Source organism: Vipera ursinii (assembly GCF_947247035.1).
Source record: "Vipera ursinii genome assembly, chromosome: 4".
Classification (NCBI taxonomy): Eukaryota; Metazoa; Chordata; class Lepidosauria; order Squamata; family Viperidae; genus Vipera; species Vipera ursinii.
The window spans coordinates 58260787-58276312 of record NC_139514.1 but is presented as its reverse complement, the minus strand read 5'-3'; the positions used below and the strand labels follow the sequence as shown (position 1 = coordinate 58276312).

The following is a 15526-nucleotide window of genomic DNA, read 5'->3' as shown; positions in this document are numbered from 1 at the left end:
GAGAGAGAGAGAGAGAGATGCTGCTTTCTGCTGCTTCCTGCTGAGACGAAGCAAAAGCAGAAGCCCCGCCCAATAAGCTTATCAGCTTGTCGGAGAACAGCATGAGGCCACTCTTTTTTTGCGTGCACACACACACACACACGCACACACACACACAGAGAGAGAGAGAGAGAGAGAGAGAGAGAGAAGGGAACCTTAAGTGCTAAAAGAGCCGCATCAGGCTCTAGAACTGTGGGTTGCTGACCTGTGGTCTAGACTCATCCCATCCTGCTGGTCTCTTTGCCTTCCTCAACACAGGTGACAGAAGGCTGTGGGATGAAATCAGTGGGAGGTCAGCTGCAGCGGCTTTAGGAGTATTCCTGCATTGGGGGGCTGCCTCTGCCTGACTGAGATCCCCAAGGTCAGAGTCCCCTCTTGCTGCCCCAATCTCTCAGGCTCGGTTACATGGCTCTTCGGCCAAGCCCCAGCCACCAGTGCTCCATTCTCTGCCTGGACAGTAGCCTGCACTCTGGCAACAGGAGTCACGCTGTGGTTAGCTATCTGCTCCTCTTTCTTCTCCATTCTGGATTCTTCTGAGTCTTTGCTGTCCTCCCAAAGACAGCGGGCAGGTGACTGGGGCTCAGGACCCCGAAGTAAAAAGGGTTTTTAGTAGATTTGGTTTAATGTCAAGGTTCCGACGAATGAGACCAAATAAATCAGAACTGTGAGGCAGGCAAGTTCCTCAAAGAACATATTTATTGGATGCATAGCATCAGCAAAGTCAAAAGTGAAACCATAGCTAAACTTTCCTCCTAGAATCAAAGTAATACAATGTAACAATTCTCACTCCTCTACTAATACTATCCAATAGAATGACTTGGCGGGCTTTTTGACTAAACGATCCTCCTCTTCCACTACGGTGTGGGAATGACCTTGGTTCCCACAAGATCTGTTCATGTTTAGACTAACAGAAATACCTTTCCCCTCTCTCTTTCTTGTGGCAACCTAGAATGGCAAAAATGGCTATAGCCAGGTTTGTTGTAGAGTTGACACCAAGTTGATATTGTTGCAAAGAAAACAACAGATCTTTGAAGTAATGATGAAATATTTTTTCCTCTTAAGAATTTAAAGCAATTCAAATATAAAAGGAGCTATATTGTCAATGTAGAAATAATGTCCTTTCCCCCCTAAGCACTTACCTAATTCCTAAAAATTAAAAATCATTTTTCAACCCTGAGTTCTGGATATTGGTAAGAATTTTAAAGACTGCAGAAGTTACCACTGATTAAAACAAAACTTGTGTCCAATTGCAATAAATTTTCCTTCTCTTTGCTTTGCTCTCAAAATTTCTATTACATTGGATTCAAAACACAGTACTCAAGATGCTGATGGCCTTGTAGAAGAAATACAGCAATTCGCAAAACATGAATTAACCCAGGAAATTGGAAGAAAGCACTAGAAAGAAACTTAAATCACTCCATTTTGCCTCTCTTTGGTATAAAAGGAAAGGAAGAGAAAATGCTGTCAAGATTTCAAGATTCTGACCTGTCTACCTTGAAGGGGTAGAACATACTATCAAAGAAAACAAGAGGCAGCAGATATTCAAAATCCAATTAGAAATGTACAAAAATGAAAAAAAGAAAAAGCAAGGTTGTTGCATATTTGAGTAATAAAATGGATTAGTACATAATTGGAGAAAATATTCAGTTGAGCTTCTGACACATAACATGCAACAGCAGACTAGATTTATTGCTCACCAAGATGGCATTTGAGATTCTTAAAAATGTAACTAAAAGGGAAAATATGTAAATTTTGATACCAAGTCTCAATTTATCCTAATTTAACTACTAGACTTGGAGGCATGGCAGGGCATATGTGGAAAGGGACAGGGAACTATTATCTTTATGCTTTTTACTTTATTTTTCAGAGACAACTAGCTTGCTACATTTGAAAGAGAATGCTTTGTATAAAAAACAGATAGAAAATACAAATACATGCCAGAAAATGTGATTGACTTTGTTCCCATGTTACCACAGACTTTATAACAAACTCAGTTTTAGCTTTATGTACTGTAGTCTATTTCCTTGCTTTGTTTTAATTACAGGGAATTTTTCTGTTGTTGTTTAAATATTTCTTAATAGTAAAACCCATACTTGTAATTGTATTTTATTTAAGTGCTTTGTATACATAAAGGTGTGTTGGAAATACAATTCATGAAACTGGATTAGCATTTGCAAACATGTTTTTCAAATGAAAATTTCTAACTAAACATTTTTCTTGAGATAAGCGCTTACCTTGTATTTTCCTTTGATAATGCCTTCAAACAATCTTTCCTTTGTACCATAAAAGGGTAAACAACCACTAAGCAGAATAAAAAGAATCACTCCACAGCCCCACACATCTACAGGCTTTCCATAAGGCTCCCTTTTTACTACTTCCGGAGCCATAAAATGAGGAGTTCCTACACGTCCTAAAATAAAATTAAAAATGTATTGTTTTTAAAGATGGCAGAGAAATACAAATCAAAATTTTACACTGCTTTTATTTTATCATATTTTATTGATTTAGTTATGTGATTTATCTGCAACCTCTGTTTTAGCAGGCCTCTAGATGGTGTACAGTTACAATTATACAGCAACACAAGATCCAATAGCAGTATGCTCATGGTTGCACACTAATCAATCATATCAATCAATCAATCAATCAATCAATCAATCAATCAATCAATCAATCAATCACCAAAGCCAGAGCAGCCAGCCTCTGGAAGGCTCTGAGAACTGAACCATCTTCATTTTGGGGAGCAACCCAAAATGTTATGTGTTAATACAGTTACAATTGAGACATCAGCGCCCAAATATTCTTTTTTAATTCATCTCTTATAGCAGGCATGTCAAACTGCTGGCCCACGGGCCGGATGCATCACGCCGAAACCGTGCCCACTCCATTGCCAGCAATGGGGGAAAAGTCCCGATATGTCGTGCGACATCACGTAATGTCACAAGTTTGACATGCCTGTCTTATAGTAACAGTGACTGTAGACCATACCCACCTGCCTTTTCAGAGTTCCACATCTGGAATACGAAGGCAATTTTTAAGGGGGTGAGGTCCTAACCTTTCCTTCTAGATGATGCAATTTCCTTGCAAAAATTCTTCTGCGTTGATATGCAAACAATTTTAAACCCTCACTAATTTATATGCATATATATAAAACAGAAAGACAGATTGCATGTGAAGGAGAAAAAAGCATATTGTGACCATATGCCTTTTGTAGCTTGTGACTAAGTTATGAAATCCTGGCATGCAAGCCTTGAATCAATTCAGTGTAGAGATAAAAACACCAGGCACTAACATTCTTTATCCATTGAAACTTTAGGACCATTTTCAAAAGTAGCTCTATTCACAGCAGTGCAAATGGATAATTACTACACTAAGGAAAATCATCACTAGATCATAGAATTCACAGGTGTACAAAATATTTTTAATTGAAAAAACTTTCTGAGTTGAACACCCTGTTTCAAGCTTGAAATGACTGTTTGACCTAGCCAGAACAGTCCTATTTCCGGCTTAGAAGTTCTTCAGAAAAGTTCTGCTGGAGTTGAGAGAGCCCATTTGAAACGTGAAATCACCATTTCCAGTTCAAAATAGCTATTTCTATTTTGAAACTTTATGCACAAATTTAATAGTTACACGCGCACAAACATGCATGCACACATTAAATTCTTCAAAAGCATAATTCCTGAGTTAAGAGGAGCTAATTTGTCTTTGAAACACTGGTTTTGTTTATTTTCAAAAAGGCTGTCCCCAAAGTTGATGTGTTTTGCTTAATCAGGCTAGAATAGACAGTGCTAGGTTGCAACAAAGACTTCAATTAAAGAAACCCACATTTAAATAAAATATGAAACATATTTAATAAATTAATATATTATTTTATTTTCTATTAATTTTTCATTCTTTAGCATGGTTTACTTTGCAAATATTTAATGACTTTTTCTTAATTATCACTTGCAGAATATTCAAGTTATACAATTAGACTGTTCTCTGTTTTCTTTTTTATAAACAAGCTGTAAACATTTAGTAAAAATGTTTACTAAACATGATATGAAATAGCCATTACTTACCTCCAGCAACAAGTCCTGATTCTCCTAACTGAATAGCAACCCCAAAACCACCAAGTTTTACTGGTGCTGAATTTTCCTTTGAAGCAAGTAGTACACAGTGTGGCTGAAATGACAAACATCACTCTGGTGTTTAATTAAAAACAATTTATTATGGCACCAGAATATATATGTACAATAGTCATTGACCGGGTGGGTGTATCATGCATTGTTAAAATGGCACTCAATATGCTAGTGAGGAATCTAAAAAACGTTTGGAGTACCAATGGTATTTAGAATGTGGCTAGATTAAAACCTTTGCAACGAGCAGTTTCTTACTAGCATGGAGGAAAACAAAATACAAAGCTGCAAAGAAGTCAGAATTACAGTGGTAACATGAAATATGAAAAAGTTGTGAACACTGAAACAGGCAGTAAAAGATGACACAAAATGACATTTTAGGCATCAGTAAGTTGAGATGGACTGGGATTGGACACTTTCAGTCAGAAGATCATACTATTTATTATTCAGGATATGAAAACAAATTACAATGGTGTTGTTATAGGTAGAAAAGGTATAGAAAGAAGAGTATTTGCTACAATGCAATCAATGATTCCATAATACCACTTAGCCTTCACGTATAATCCTTTAACACAACAATCATCCATGTTTATGCTCCAATCATTGATGTGGAAGAGGTGGCGGCTGAGGAGTTTTATGATCAAGTCCAATTTGAATCCAACAGAACATGCAAGCAAGAAGCTTATGGTTAGAGAGCGGAATGCAAAAATAGGAAATATTGAGGAAAATATAGTTTGGTTGCATGGCTTAGGAAACTGAACTGAAACAGGAGAACAACTTATTCATTTCTGCTATTCCAATGATTTCTTCATAACGAACACTATCTTCAAAAAAAATCCCCAAACAATGTTGCAAATCACTAGATGAAGTACACAGAAATCAAACTGGCCATATGATTATTAAAAGGTGAAGAAGCTCAGTTATAGGATTAAAGACATGATAAAGTGCTATTTCTGGAACAGATCATGAACTGCACATGTGCACATTCCAAGTGAAGCTAATGAAGTAGAAAGTAACCGACTTCGACAATATGAAAAAATACTGGAAACAGTTGGAAACAGTTACAGAAAACAAGGAAAGTCTTTCAAAAGATCTCCAAACTCAGAGAAGGTTCCATCCTCAATATGCTAAAGCAGGGGTGTTAAACTGCTGGCTCGTGGGCCAGATGTTTCATGCTGAAACCGCGCCCACCCCATTGCCGGCAATGGAAAAAAGTCGCAATACGTCACAACACGTTACATGATGTTGCAAGTTTGACACCCTAGTGCTAAAGGATGCCAATGAATAAATAATAACTGATTCAAAGAGAAAAAAAAAGATGGAAGGAATAAAGCAAAATTCTGTGCAGTAGAGATGCCAATGTTCAATATACTTTAGAAGACATTGTCTATCTACAAGAACCTCTAATAGCAGTCTGATCACCATCAAGATGGAAGGCTACAGAAATTGATGGACTATCTATATCAGACATGTCAAACACATGATGTCACGTGATGTCACATGACGTATCGGAGCTTTTTCCCCATTGCCAGCAATGGGGTGGAGGCGGTTTCCTTGTGACGCGTCTGTCCTGCAGAGCGGCACTTTGACACCCCTGACCTACATAGATATATCAAGCAACTGAAGAAAAACCAGAAAAATTCTAACCAAACTTTAGAGAACATCAGTGGCCACCAAATTTGAAGATGTCATTCTATATACTAAAAGCAAAGAAAGGAGACTTAACTGAGGGTACAAACTATTGTACTGTATCATTAATTTTGCACGCTAGGAAAATAATGCTTAGGAACATCCAATAAAGATTAAACCGTACGTGATAAACTGGTTTCAGAAAGAGTCAAGATATAAGTGACATTGTTGTTGATGCCACTGGATGACTGAAAAAGCCAAGGATGCAAAAAAGAATATGTACTTCTTTGGTTATAGAAAAGGTCTTTGATTATGCTGACTATGTCAAGCTGTGGAATGTCTTTAGAATAATGGGAATTTCAGAACATCTCATTCTCTTCAGGAGAAACCTATATGCAGGACAGAAAACCATAGTATGGATGGAACATAGAGAAACATGCTCCAGATCAGCAAAGGAATGACATAAGACCAAAGTAACAGGTATAGCAGCAAGCCTTAGAACTGACAATAAAAATACTGAAAAGGTGGATACCTTCTGATTTTAGGATCAACTGTCAACAATTGTTTATATTAACAGTTGATGGAGGACAGGGGGAGCCTGGTGTGCTAGGGGTCCATGGGGTTGTGAAGGATAGAAAGAGAATTGATATTTTTGAACTTGTGGGTTGGAGAAGACTCTTAGTAATAACAAAGATAGCCAAGAAAACAAAGAAATAGATTGTAGACTAAATCAATTTAAAGTTCTCACTTGAAGCACAAATTACAAGGCTCAAATTATCGTATTTTGAACATATTATGCAAAGAACTAGCTCACTTGAGAAGTCTGTAATACTGAGAAAGATAGAAGAAAAAGTTAGGAGGAGGATGACTAGCAGCAAAATGGATGGACCGAATTACAATGGTGATGGATAAAGTGTTGGAAGATATTTGTAGGATGGGTTGGGGACCGATCATCTTATATTAGTTCTATTTATGTGGTCGCTAAGAATCAACACCAAGTAGATGATTCATAATAATAAACAATTAATTATAATTATAATTATATAATTATATTACATAGTATTTATCTATATTCTGCATGCTTTTACATTTAAGTTGTAAATTATCTCCCTCAATTTCTATACAGTATTTGTTACATAATTATAACTACTGTACACAGTTACAAAGTATGTAGTTTTATATAGGTTATTCAACTATATTATACCCAAACATTATTTATAAAATGATACAGATAACAGTAAACAGATAAAAAATTAGAATTATTGACTGCATCAGATCTGAATTCAATAACAGAACACACAAAGAAACAAACAGACCACCTATACAAAAACACATTTCTACCTCTCAGACTAAAGATTGTGGAAAATGTTTTGAATTCAAACAGAGCTCAAAATTGGCATTTCAAATTCAAAACACTTCACATTCTAAATGTGAAGTGGATATAGGAATTTCAAAGTTAAAAAAGAAAAAGATGTAGTGTATATAACTATGTTATACTAAAATATATATTATATTTTATGTGAGTGTACTTCTGAACTTTACCATATGAAGTGGTTCAATTGTTTTACTGATAATGTCTTGGATTCTGACTATCCAAAACTCCAAATTAATAGGTGACCTTGACTGAGTAAAATAAAGAAACTAAGCAACAATAAATAATACAAATGCCAACATGGAAAATATTTATCTGTAATAATATAACTTACCTTCACATCCCTGTGAATTATATTATTATCATGACAATAGCGCAGTGCTTCCAATATCTGTCTCATGTAATGACTGCAAAACCAAACATGCAAATAAGTTATAAGTACTGTAAAGAAAAAAATGGGCATAAAATTCAGGTTGTCTGGGCACTATATTTTAGAAATTCAAAATCATCAGGGTCTTTATTTACATTACACGTAATTTGAAGCCTAAGGCTATAATATTTCTCTCCAGAAACAAGTCCTGTAAGGAAAAGAATGCTTTTGAATAAGTATGCATGATGTTATTTATTGGTCAGACTATATTCAGAGTTCTCGGAGCAACATATAATCTAAACAATTTAAAATCAAAATTCAATAGAACAATTTAATAAAAACATAAACATCCTTTTATAACAAAATATTAAAGCTGAAATTAACATACATTTCAATCATACTAAGATTGTTTAAAACAAGACATACACAGGCCAAAATGACAACATAATGCCCTGGGGCAAGGGTCCCCAACCCCCGGTCCATGGACCAGTACTAGGCCGCGGCATGCCAGCAACTGGTCCATACAAAGTAGGAAAGCCCCATCCACAGCATGCAGGAAGCACACAAAGCCACGCCCCTCCAGTCCACGGAAAAACCTATCTCCACGTAACCGGTCCCTGGTGCCGAAGAGTTGGGGGACCTCTGCTCTAGGGTATTGTATTTGATTAATTTAACATTAATTACAACATCTCAGCAAAAACAAAAAGGTCTTTTCCTGATGTTTGAAAGTACAGTAATTGGCATAACTAACCAGAGTTGCTGGAAACCAGGAGGCACATAAATTTAATAAATTATTATTATATTAAAATATTTAGAAAAGGCATACCCTGAAATAAAAGCACTGATATGAAGACTCTTTGCCTTGGATCCATCCTCTTTATTTCAAATGGTGGGAAACCTGATGCTAACCGGTTGCAGAATGGAAGGAAAACTTGCTTATGTGTAATTTTAACTATTTGAGTAGTCATCTGTGCATTAATAAAAATAGATAACTAGCAATAATCTTATTTTATAGAGAAAGAGCAAGTACCTCATCAGATGAGAAATTCAGATAAAAATATCTGGATAAAGACTGCATCTGCCCTGACTTAGTGTAATCCACATGATAATGACCCTTGCATAAATAAAGTGTAGAAGGAGTGCTCCAGATCCTTGGAGAGTTTGGGGTAAAAAGATAGTACAAGAAATTAAAAATAGTCAAAGTCTAAAACTGGAAGAAAATATGCAATGTCAACTCATAACTAAGAAATCAAGATATGGCACACCAATGAGCAAGGAACTGATCGCTAACTCAACATGCGCACATGAATTCCATCAAATGCTACATTAAATGTACAAAACTAACAATAGAGATTCAGGATCATTTCATGAGAACTACTTACAGCAAGAACTACTTACTTACTTGAGAACTAGTGATGAACTTAGGATAAAAATTATGAAGGCTTTTCAAGAAGCATTCCATGCCTAAATGACAGAATATTGGATCATCATCCACTGATAAGGGTACCACAAAATGTTTTTAAGTAAATGTGTGTGGGGATAAAAGCCAAATCTATGACTTTAATGACAGAAGAAATTGAAAAACTACATGTAGAGGAAAGAATCAAGTCATGTTCCTCATTGTTCAAAAAAAATGCAAGAGACAAGTGGTTAAAACAGTAGAATTTATCATTTCCTCACATAGCTTGTGATAAATGGCTAGACACTCTAGTAATATTAAGTAAGTCCAGCCAATTTGGAGCAGAGAAAATTACAGATGCAGCCAAAAATATTGGTGATCCTCATTTTTTCCTCAAGGAATCTTGATTTGCCATGAAATAAGTTCATTCACAGAAGTAAATGACATCACCCATTCTTTATTCCATAGTCCATAGAGCAGACACTTTGCTTTTAACATATGACTTCATGTATTATTGCACATAATAAAACAAATGAAAATGATATGGTATATGGTGTTGAAAATAGAGATGCCAATATTATAATGCCTTTATATAAATCAATGGTGTGACAGTATCTGGAATATTGTGTGCAGTCCTGGTCTCTGTACCTCAAAACGGATGCAGTACAGCCACAGAAGATTCAGAGGAAAGCAATTAAAGTGACTAAGGGGTGGGGCAGCTTCTCTATGTGGAAAGGTTGTGACACCTGGGGCTTTTTAGTCCAGAAAGGAGGTGAAAAAGACTGGACATTATTGAATTTTAACAATACTATCCATGGTATAAATAAAGTAGACAAGACGTTATTTTCCCTCATCCAAAATACCAAACCAGACATTACCCAATATTATTGAATACTGGAAGAACCAGGACAGAAAAAATGATTTTTTAAAACATAATATGTAATTAAACTTTTGCAATTCACTATAAAAAATTGTGGTGCTGGCTACCAGCTTGACTGACTTCCAAAAAGATTGGACCAATTAATGGAAATAACAGGAGATCAATGGTTATTAGCTTGATAACAGTGTGATCGATTCTGAAAACCATATCCTCTGAGAGTAGTAGGCTTCTTGTACAATTGATTACCCACTGTGAGAGCAGACTACTGGACTAGATGCACCAGGGGTCTAATTCAACAAGTCACCACTGCTTATGTTCTCATATGAGTTACATGTCAGGGAATTTTTGAGTCTGAAATCAGGAACTGATTTTCAGATCATGCTCACCAAGAAGACCAAACAGCCTAGGAGGTCCCTATTATAGTAAAACAAAGGGTGGGCGCTTGACTATATCACAGAATTTTCAGAAACCCATATTTATCACATGAAAGGCTTCATGCCCATCCAGTCACTGAGCCAACAGTGCTTAACTTTACTACTGATCTGATACAGGACATGGTAATTTCAGATAATATCTGGGAGTTTATCATGAAGGCAGAATAAAAAAATCCCATGAATGCCTATCCAAAATACCTCAACAAAAGGAGATTACTTGGTGGTTACACAAGAAATATGTCAAACTATTCACAGAACAGTCAGGACTTACTAACTCGGCCATCTATACCATAGGCCAGGGGCCGGATACGTCATGAAGAAACCGCACCCACCCCACTGCCGGCAATGGCAAAAAAGTTCCAATACGTCACACGACGTCACGTGACATTACGAATTTGACATGTCTACCATAGGCACAAGGCAGACTATATTAAGAGCATCACTCAGGATTTCCATGACAAAATCAGGCCACTGAAAAGAAGATGAAGAGATGCAGGCAATAGAGTTAATTTGACTCTCTAAAAATGACTGGGCTTCCCAAGTTATCCTAATATCCAAGTATAGAGAAGAAGTCTGTAAGGAGTATAGTGAGTTAAATAAGAAAACTGAATCAGATTACTTCTCTGTGGTTCACATCAAAGGCCTGCTGGGACAACTAAGTGCATTTCTTTTCTGGACCTGATGAGCAGACACCCTTGGCAAAAAGAGATAATGGTTTTGTTTCCATTTAAATTCCAAAGATTAGACATTCCAAAAACTGGGAATAAGATGCTCACAGGTTTAAATTATTTTGCCATTGCACATTTAACATTTTCAACCAACTGGGACAGCCCCTTGAACATTAGAAGTAGTGTTAAGATCAGATTTCTGAACTAGCTATCAAGAAAAGAAATGTCAAACTGGTCTAAACCAAATAGTCTTGCTGGAAGAATGAAAAAACTATGGGATCAGATAATCTCTGGAAGCTGAAGCACAGACAATCCATGATTGGCCTGTACTTATAATGAAAATCATGTACCGTGCAATCTTTCCTGGGGCTAACTATTTGCTACCAAGTGTTTGTGCTCAAATACAGGCAAATTTTAACATTGTTATGTTAAGAATCTTCAAGGAATGGAAATTTCACAAACCAAATCTAGTGTGGTCTGGCAAATTACAGATAGCATTTGAGCAGCATTAAATAGCAGATATCCTTCATTACAACTCCAATTTTGGACAAAGTGGCTGTGTTAACAACTGATGCCTCAGAATGAGTCACCACCTGAAGTTAGTACAGAGCAAGCTCCTCATTTGGTTGAATTTCTGAATATGAAACTACCCAAACTACCAAACTACTCATTGGCCTGTGTTGGAGAAAGAAAATATATGCCCTTGAGAACTACATCACTATATGTAGGGCTAGGTTCACATTATTTTGAACTCAGAATTGACCCTGCAGCACTGAAACAGCTACAGGAAATTCAACAAAAGAAATGTGTATATTGTAGTTTCATCCTGTTGGTGTACAGTTTAGAAATTGAGTATATGAAAGGGAAGAAAACATAGTAGCAGAAATATTTAAGGAGGACAAGTACTCATATGGAAGAGTAGAGGATGATGATGTAATAATGGAGGATACTCTTTATTGATGTATTGACAGGTCCAAGCCCAAAGACAATATAGCAAAATTTTGGCAGCACAGCAACTTTTCCAGGAAGGAGACAGTACGTTCCAGAGAGAAGCTCAAATTAAAAGACTGTGTAGTTCTGAGCTGGATTAGGCAGGGAGGGAAGAATCCCTCAGGATCTATCTATTAGAGTACTGGGTTCTATCCTAGAATCTCTCAGGATATATCTAGGTTACTGGGTTATAGTTTTAGTTTGGCAAAATTCTGTCCATTAGGTGTAAGCACACAAAAGATTGGAAATCAATTGGATTTTACTATTTCGTCTTTGGGTTTGGTCTGTATAAAAGTAGACAATATCCCTCCATTACTAGATTCTCCTTTCCTACTCTTCTATATGAGTACTTGTATTCCTTTAATCTTTCTGCCACTATGTTTTCTTGCATTGAATATATGGATAATGGTTAGCTGAACCCTTTTCACTTGTGGCAAAAGAAAAAAAATGGATTCCTTCTGAACACAGGCACAAACTATAAATGAATGCTGGGAAAAAGAAGACCAGGGTTGTGTTTAATTTCTTTAGAAGCTTCTGAATTAACTTACTGGAATCCTCAGGGAAGCAAGAGGTCCAGAATTAAGAAAGAGAAAATATCTGTTTGCAAAAATTGCTACTCTAAAAGTAAATGTTTGACTAGGAATGCTGCTTTTAAAGTATTATCTTTGGGGGTTTTTTAACTAGCCTTTTATACCTCTGTATAAGCTAAGTAATTGTATGTTTACTTCAGTCTCAGGTTATATATAGTCTCAGGTTATATATAAAAACATAACTCCCCTTTAGAATCTTTTTAAATTCATAATAATAGTTTTGAAACTTCCTTCAGTACATTTCTATAATTCCTACAGAATACTAATTTATGTTGCAGAAGGGAAAACCCGTGGCCTGATAAGAGCACTGTAAAGGTAAAGGTAAAGGTTGCCCCGCACATGCGTGCTAGTCGTTTCCAACTCTAGGGGCTCATCTCCGTTTCAAAGCCGAAGAGCCAGCGCTTGTCCGGGGACGTCTCTGTGGTCATGTGGCCGGCATGACTAGACACCAAAGGCGCACGGAACGCTGCTACCTTCCCACCGGAGTGGTCCCTATTTTTCTACTTGCATTTTTACATGCTTTCGAACTGCTAGGTTGGCAGAAGCTGGGACGAGTAACAGGCGCTCACTCTGCTACGCGGCACTCGGGATTCGACCCGCCAAACTGCCGACCTTCTGATCGACAAGCTCAGCGTCCTAACCCACTGAGCCACCGCATCCCAAGAGCACTGTACCTTCTTCTATTAAATTTTCTTTTGTGCAGTTCTGGAGAGGGAGGAACAGGTGTTGTTGTTCAATCACTTCCCTGTCCTCCCTTCTCCTGGGGGTTGTCCAGATTCACGTTCATTGCTTCAAATACACTATCTAACTATCTCATCCTCTGCTGTTCCCTTCGCCTTTGCCTTCAATCTTTCCCAACCTCAGGGTCTTTTCCAATGAGTCCTCTCTTCTCATCTAATTTTTCATTTAAAACTTTTAAGTTGGCAAATATTTTTTGCAAAAATGTCCAAGAAGGGTCTAATGTTACAAACATCTGAATCGTATCTCTCCTTTATATCTCTTTAGGGGGGGCATTGTAGAGAATAGATAATGTGAAATAGTCAAAGTATTTAATTTACTGTTGATTTGATTTTAATATAATACAAATCTCTCTTATAGCCGACCAGGCTCCTCAGCCTAGCGCAGACATGTCAAACACGAGGCCCGGGGGCCAGATCCGGCCCACGAAGTGCTTTTATGCGGCCCGCGAAGCCATCCTGAAAACTATGAGAGAACGGCCCCCACTGCCTTGGCCCTGGCCCTGGCCCAGAGACCCTCCTCCTGCCAGAGACCCTCAGATCTGTCCCACTCCTGCCCAGGCCCCCATAGGCACCCTTGATGCGAATGATGTAGAGCTGGCCACGCCCACCCAGTAGGCCATATGCACTCTAGCCATGCCCACCCAGTAGGCCACGCCCACCCTGGCCATACCCACCCGGCCCCCTGAGGGCAACCGCAATGCTGATGCGGCCCTCAATGAAATTGAGTTTGACACCCCTGGCCTAGCGTAAACACTTTTTACCCCAAGGACAGAGAAAATGGATATTCCATAACAAAGTTACCAGAGAAGCAGCTGAGATAATTCCCACGAGAAAGAGAGAAAAAAGAAAAATCCTGTCTTTTTTAAAATAGAACTCAGCACTCAGCCAGGGTATTAACAAATAAACTTCAAAAACAGAGGCATGTCTAAAAATATAAGCAGCAACTAGAAAATATGGAGGCCCAATCCTCTGGCTGTACTGAGAATCACAATCCTCTTAAGGCAAGTACTGGCAAGTACATGGCCATCTGATGGTCATTATGGGTCATTCCTAGTTGCTCCCATTTAAATCTGGGGAGCACGCTGCCAAAGAACTGGTTTTGGCAGCAAAGTCAGCTATCTGTCAGCAGGGAGGAAAAAACAAGCCCCACTGCCTTGTATATTCTTGCCACCTCTTCTTAATCTCTTCTGCTTCTTTTAGGTCTCTACCATTTTTGTCTTTTACCATGCCCATCTTTGCAACGAAACATTCCCCTAATAATCTCCAATTTTATCTTTCTTGTCTCCAATCTTTCTAGTCTTTCCCATTCTGTTGTTTCCTTCTACAGGTAATCCTTGAGTTACAACAGTTCACTTAGCGACCATTTGAAGTTATGACATCCCCCCCCCACAAGTACTTACCACAGTCCCGAAGTTACGAATGTTGCAGCACCATGGCAATTGTTCACCCTTAAGAACGACCGCAGAGGCACTGCAACATTCGCCCTGCCTATTCCCTGTGGATGGCCTGGCCTGTGGATACTCATCTTGCAAAGATCTAGTGAGTCCTTGGTTTCTTGGCCTGCTTTGGTGCTTCAGGTCTTTGGTGTCTTCGCAGAGAATGGAGGTCTAAAGTACTGCAAGATCATGCGAGATCAGTAGTGCAAGATCTCGCACTAATGATCTCACGTGATTTTACAGTACTTCAGGCCTCTGTTCTCTGCGAACGGAGGCTTGGACAAGTTCTGCAGCAAAAGGCTTTGCAAACGGAGAGAAGGCCTGAAGCAATCAAAACCTTCCCTCCATTTGTAAAGCCTTTTGTCATCTTTGCAAAAACAGAGCCTTGGTGGAGCAGTGGGCTAATGCCTCCTTAAGTAACACCAGCTGCCTGCAATTAGTGCAGGTTTGCATCCCACCAGGCTCAAGGTTGACTCAGCCTTCCATCCTTCCGAGGTAGGTAAAATGAGGACCCAGATTGTTGGGGGCAATAAGCTGACTTTGTAATAATGCCGCTGGGGGGGGCGAAAGCCCTAATAAGCAGGCATATACATAGAATGAAGGCTATTGCTAAGCACATTGGTTTGTGCTTAAATTGTAAGCCGCCCTGAGTCTTCGGAGAAGGGCGGGATATAAATGGGATTAAAAAAAAAAAGAAAGCTTTTGCTGCCAAGAATGGAGGCCAGGTGGGTAGAAACAATCAAGACAGGACCTCGCTATCTGACGGACTGGCTATCATGCAGATCTTTACAGTTAATAAACTGCATCTTGAATTTCACCTGGAAGCCAGCTAGTAAACAGTAAAACAATGAGGTTATATGGGCA

General features: G+C 38.2%; 1 protein-coding gene across 4 annotated transcripts in view; it reads right to left on the bottom strand.

The window, feature by feature from the left end:
* CASK (calcium/calmodulin dependent serine protein kinase) overlaps window positions 1-15526 on the bottom strand; it is a 167406-nt gene that overhangs the window by 77682 nt on the left and 74198 nt on the right. For all 4 annotated transcript variants that reach the window (XM_083362651.1, XM_083362652.1, XM_083362653.1 and 1 more), the window contains exons 5-7: window positions 7490-7562; window positions 4098-4200; window positions 2274-2449 (exon numbers count right to left, since the gene is read on the bottom strand). In XM_083362651.1, the coding sequence (XP_083218777.1) occupies window positions 2274-2449; window positions 4098-4200; window positions 7490-7562 (352 nt within the window). The remainder of the gene's footprint in view (window positions 1-2273; window positions 2450-4097; window positions 4201-7489; window positions 7563-15526) is intronic.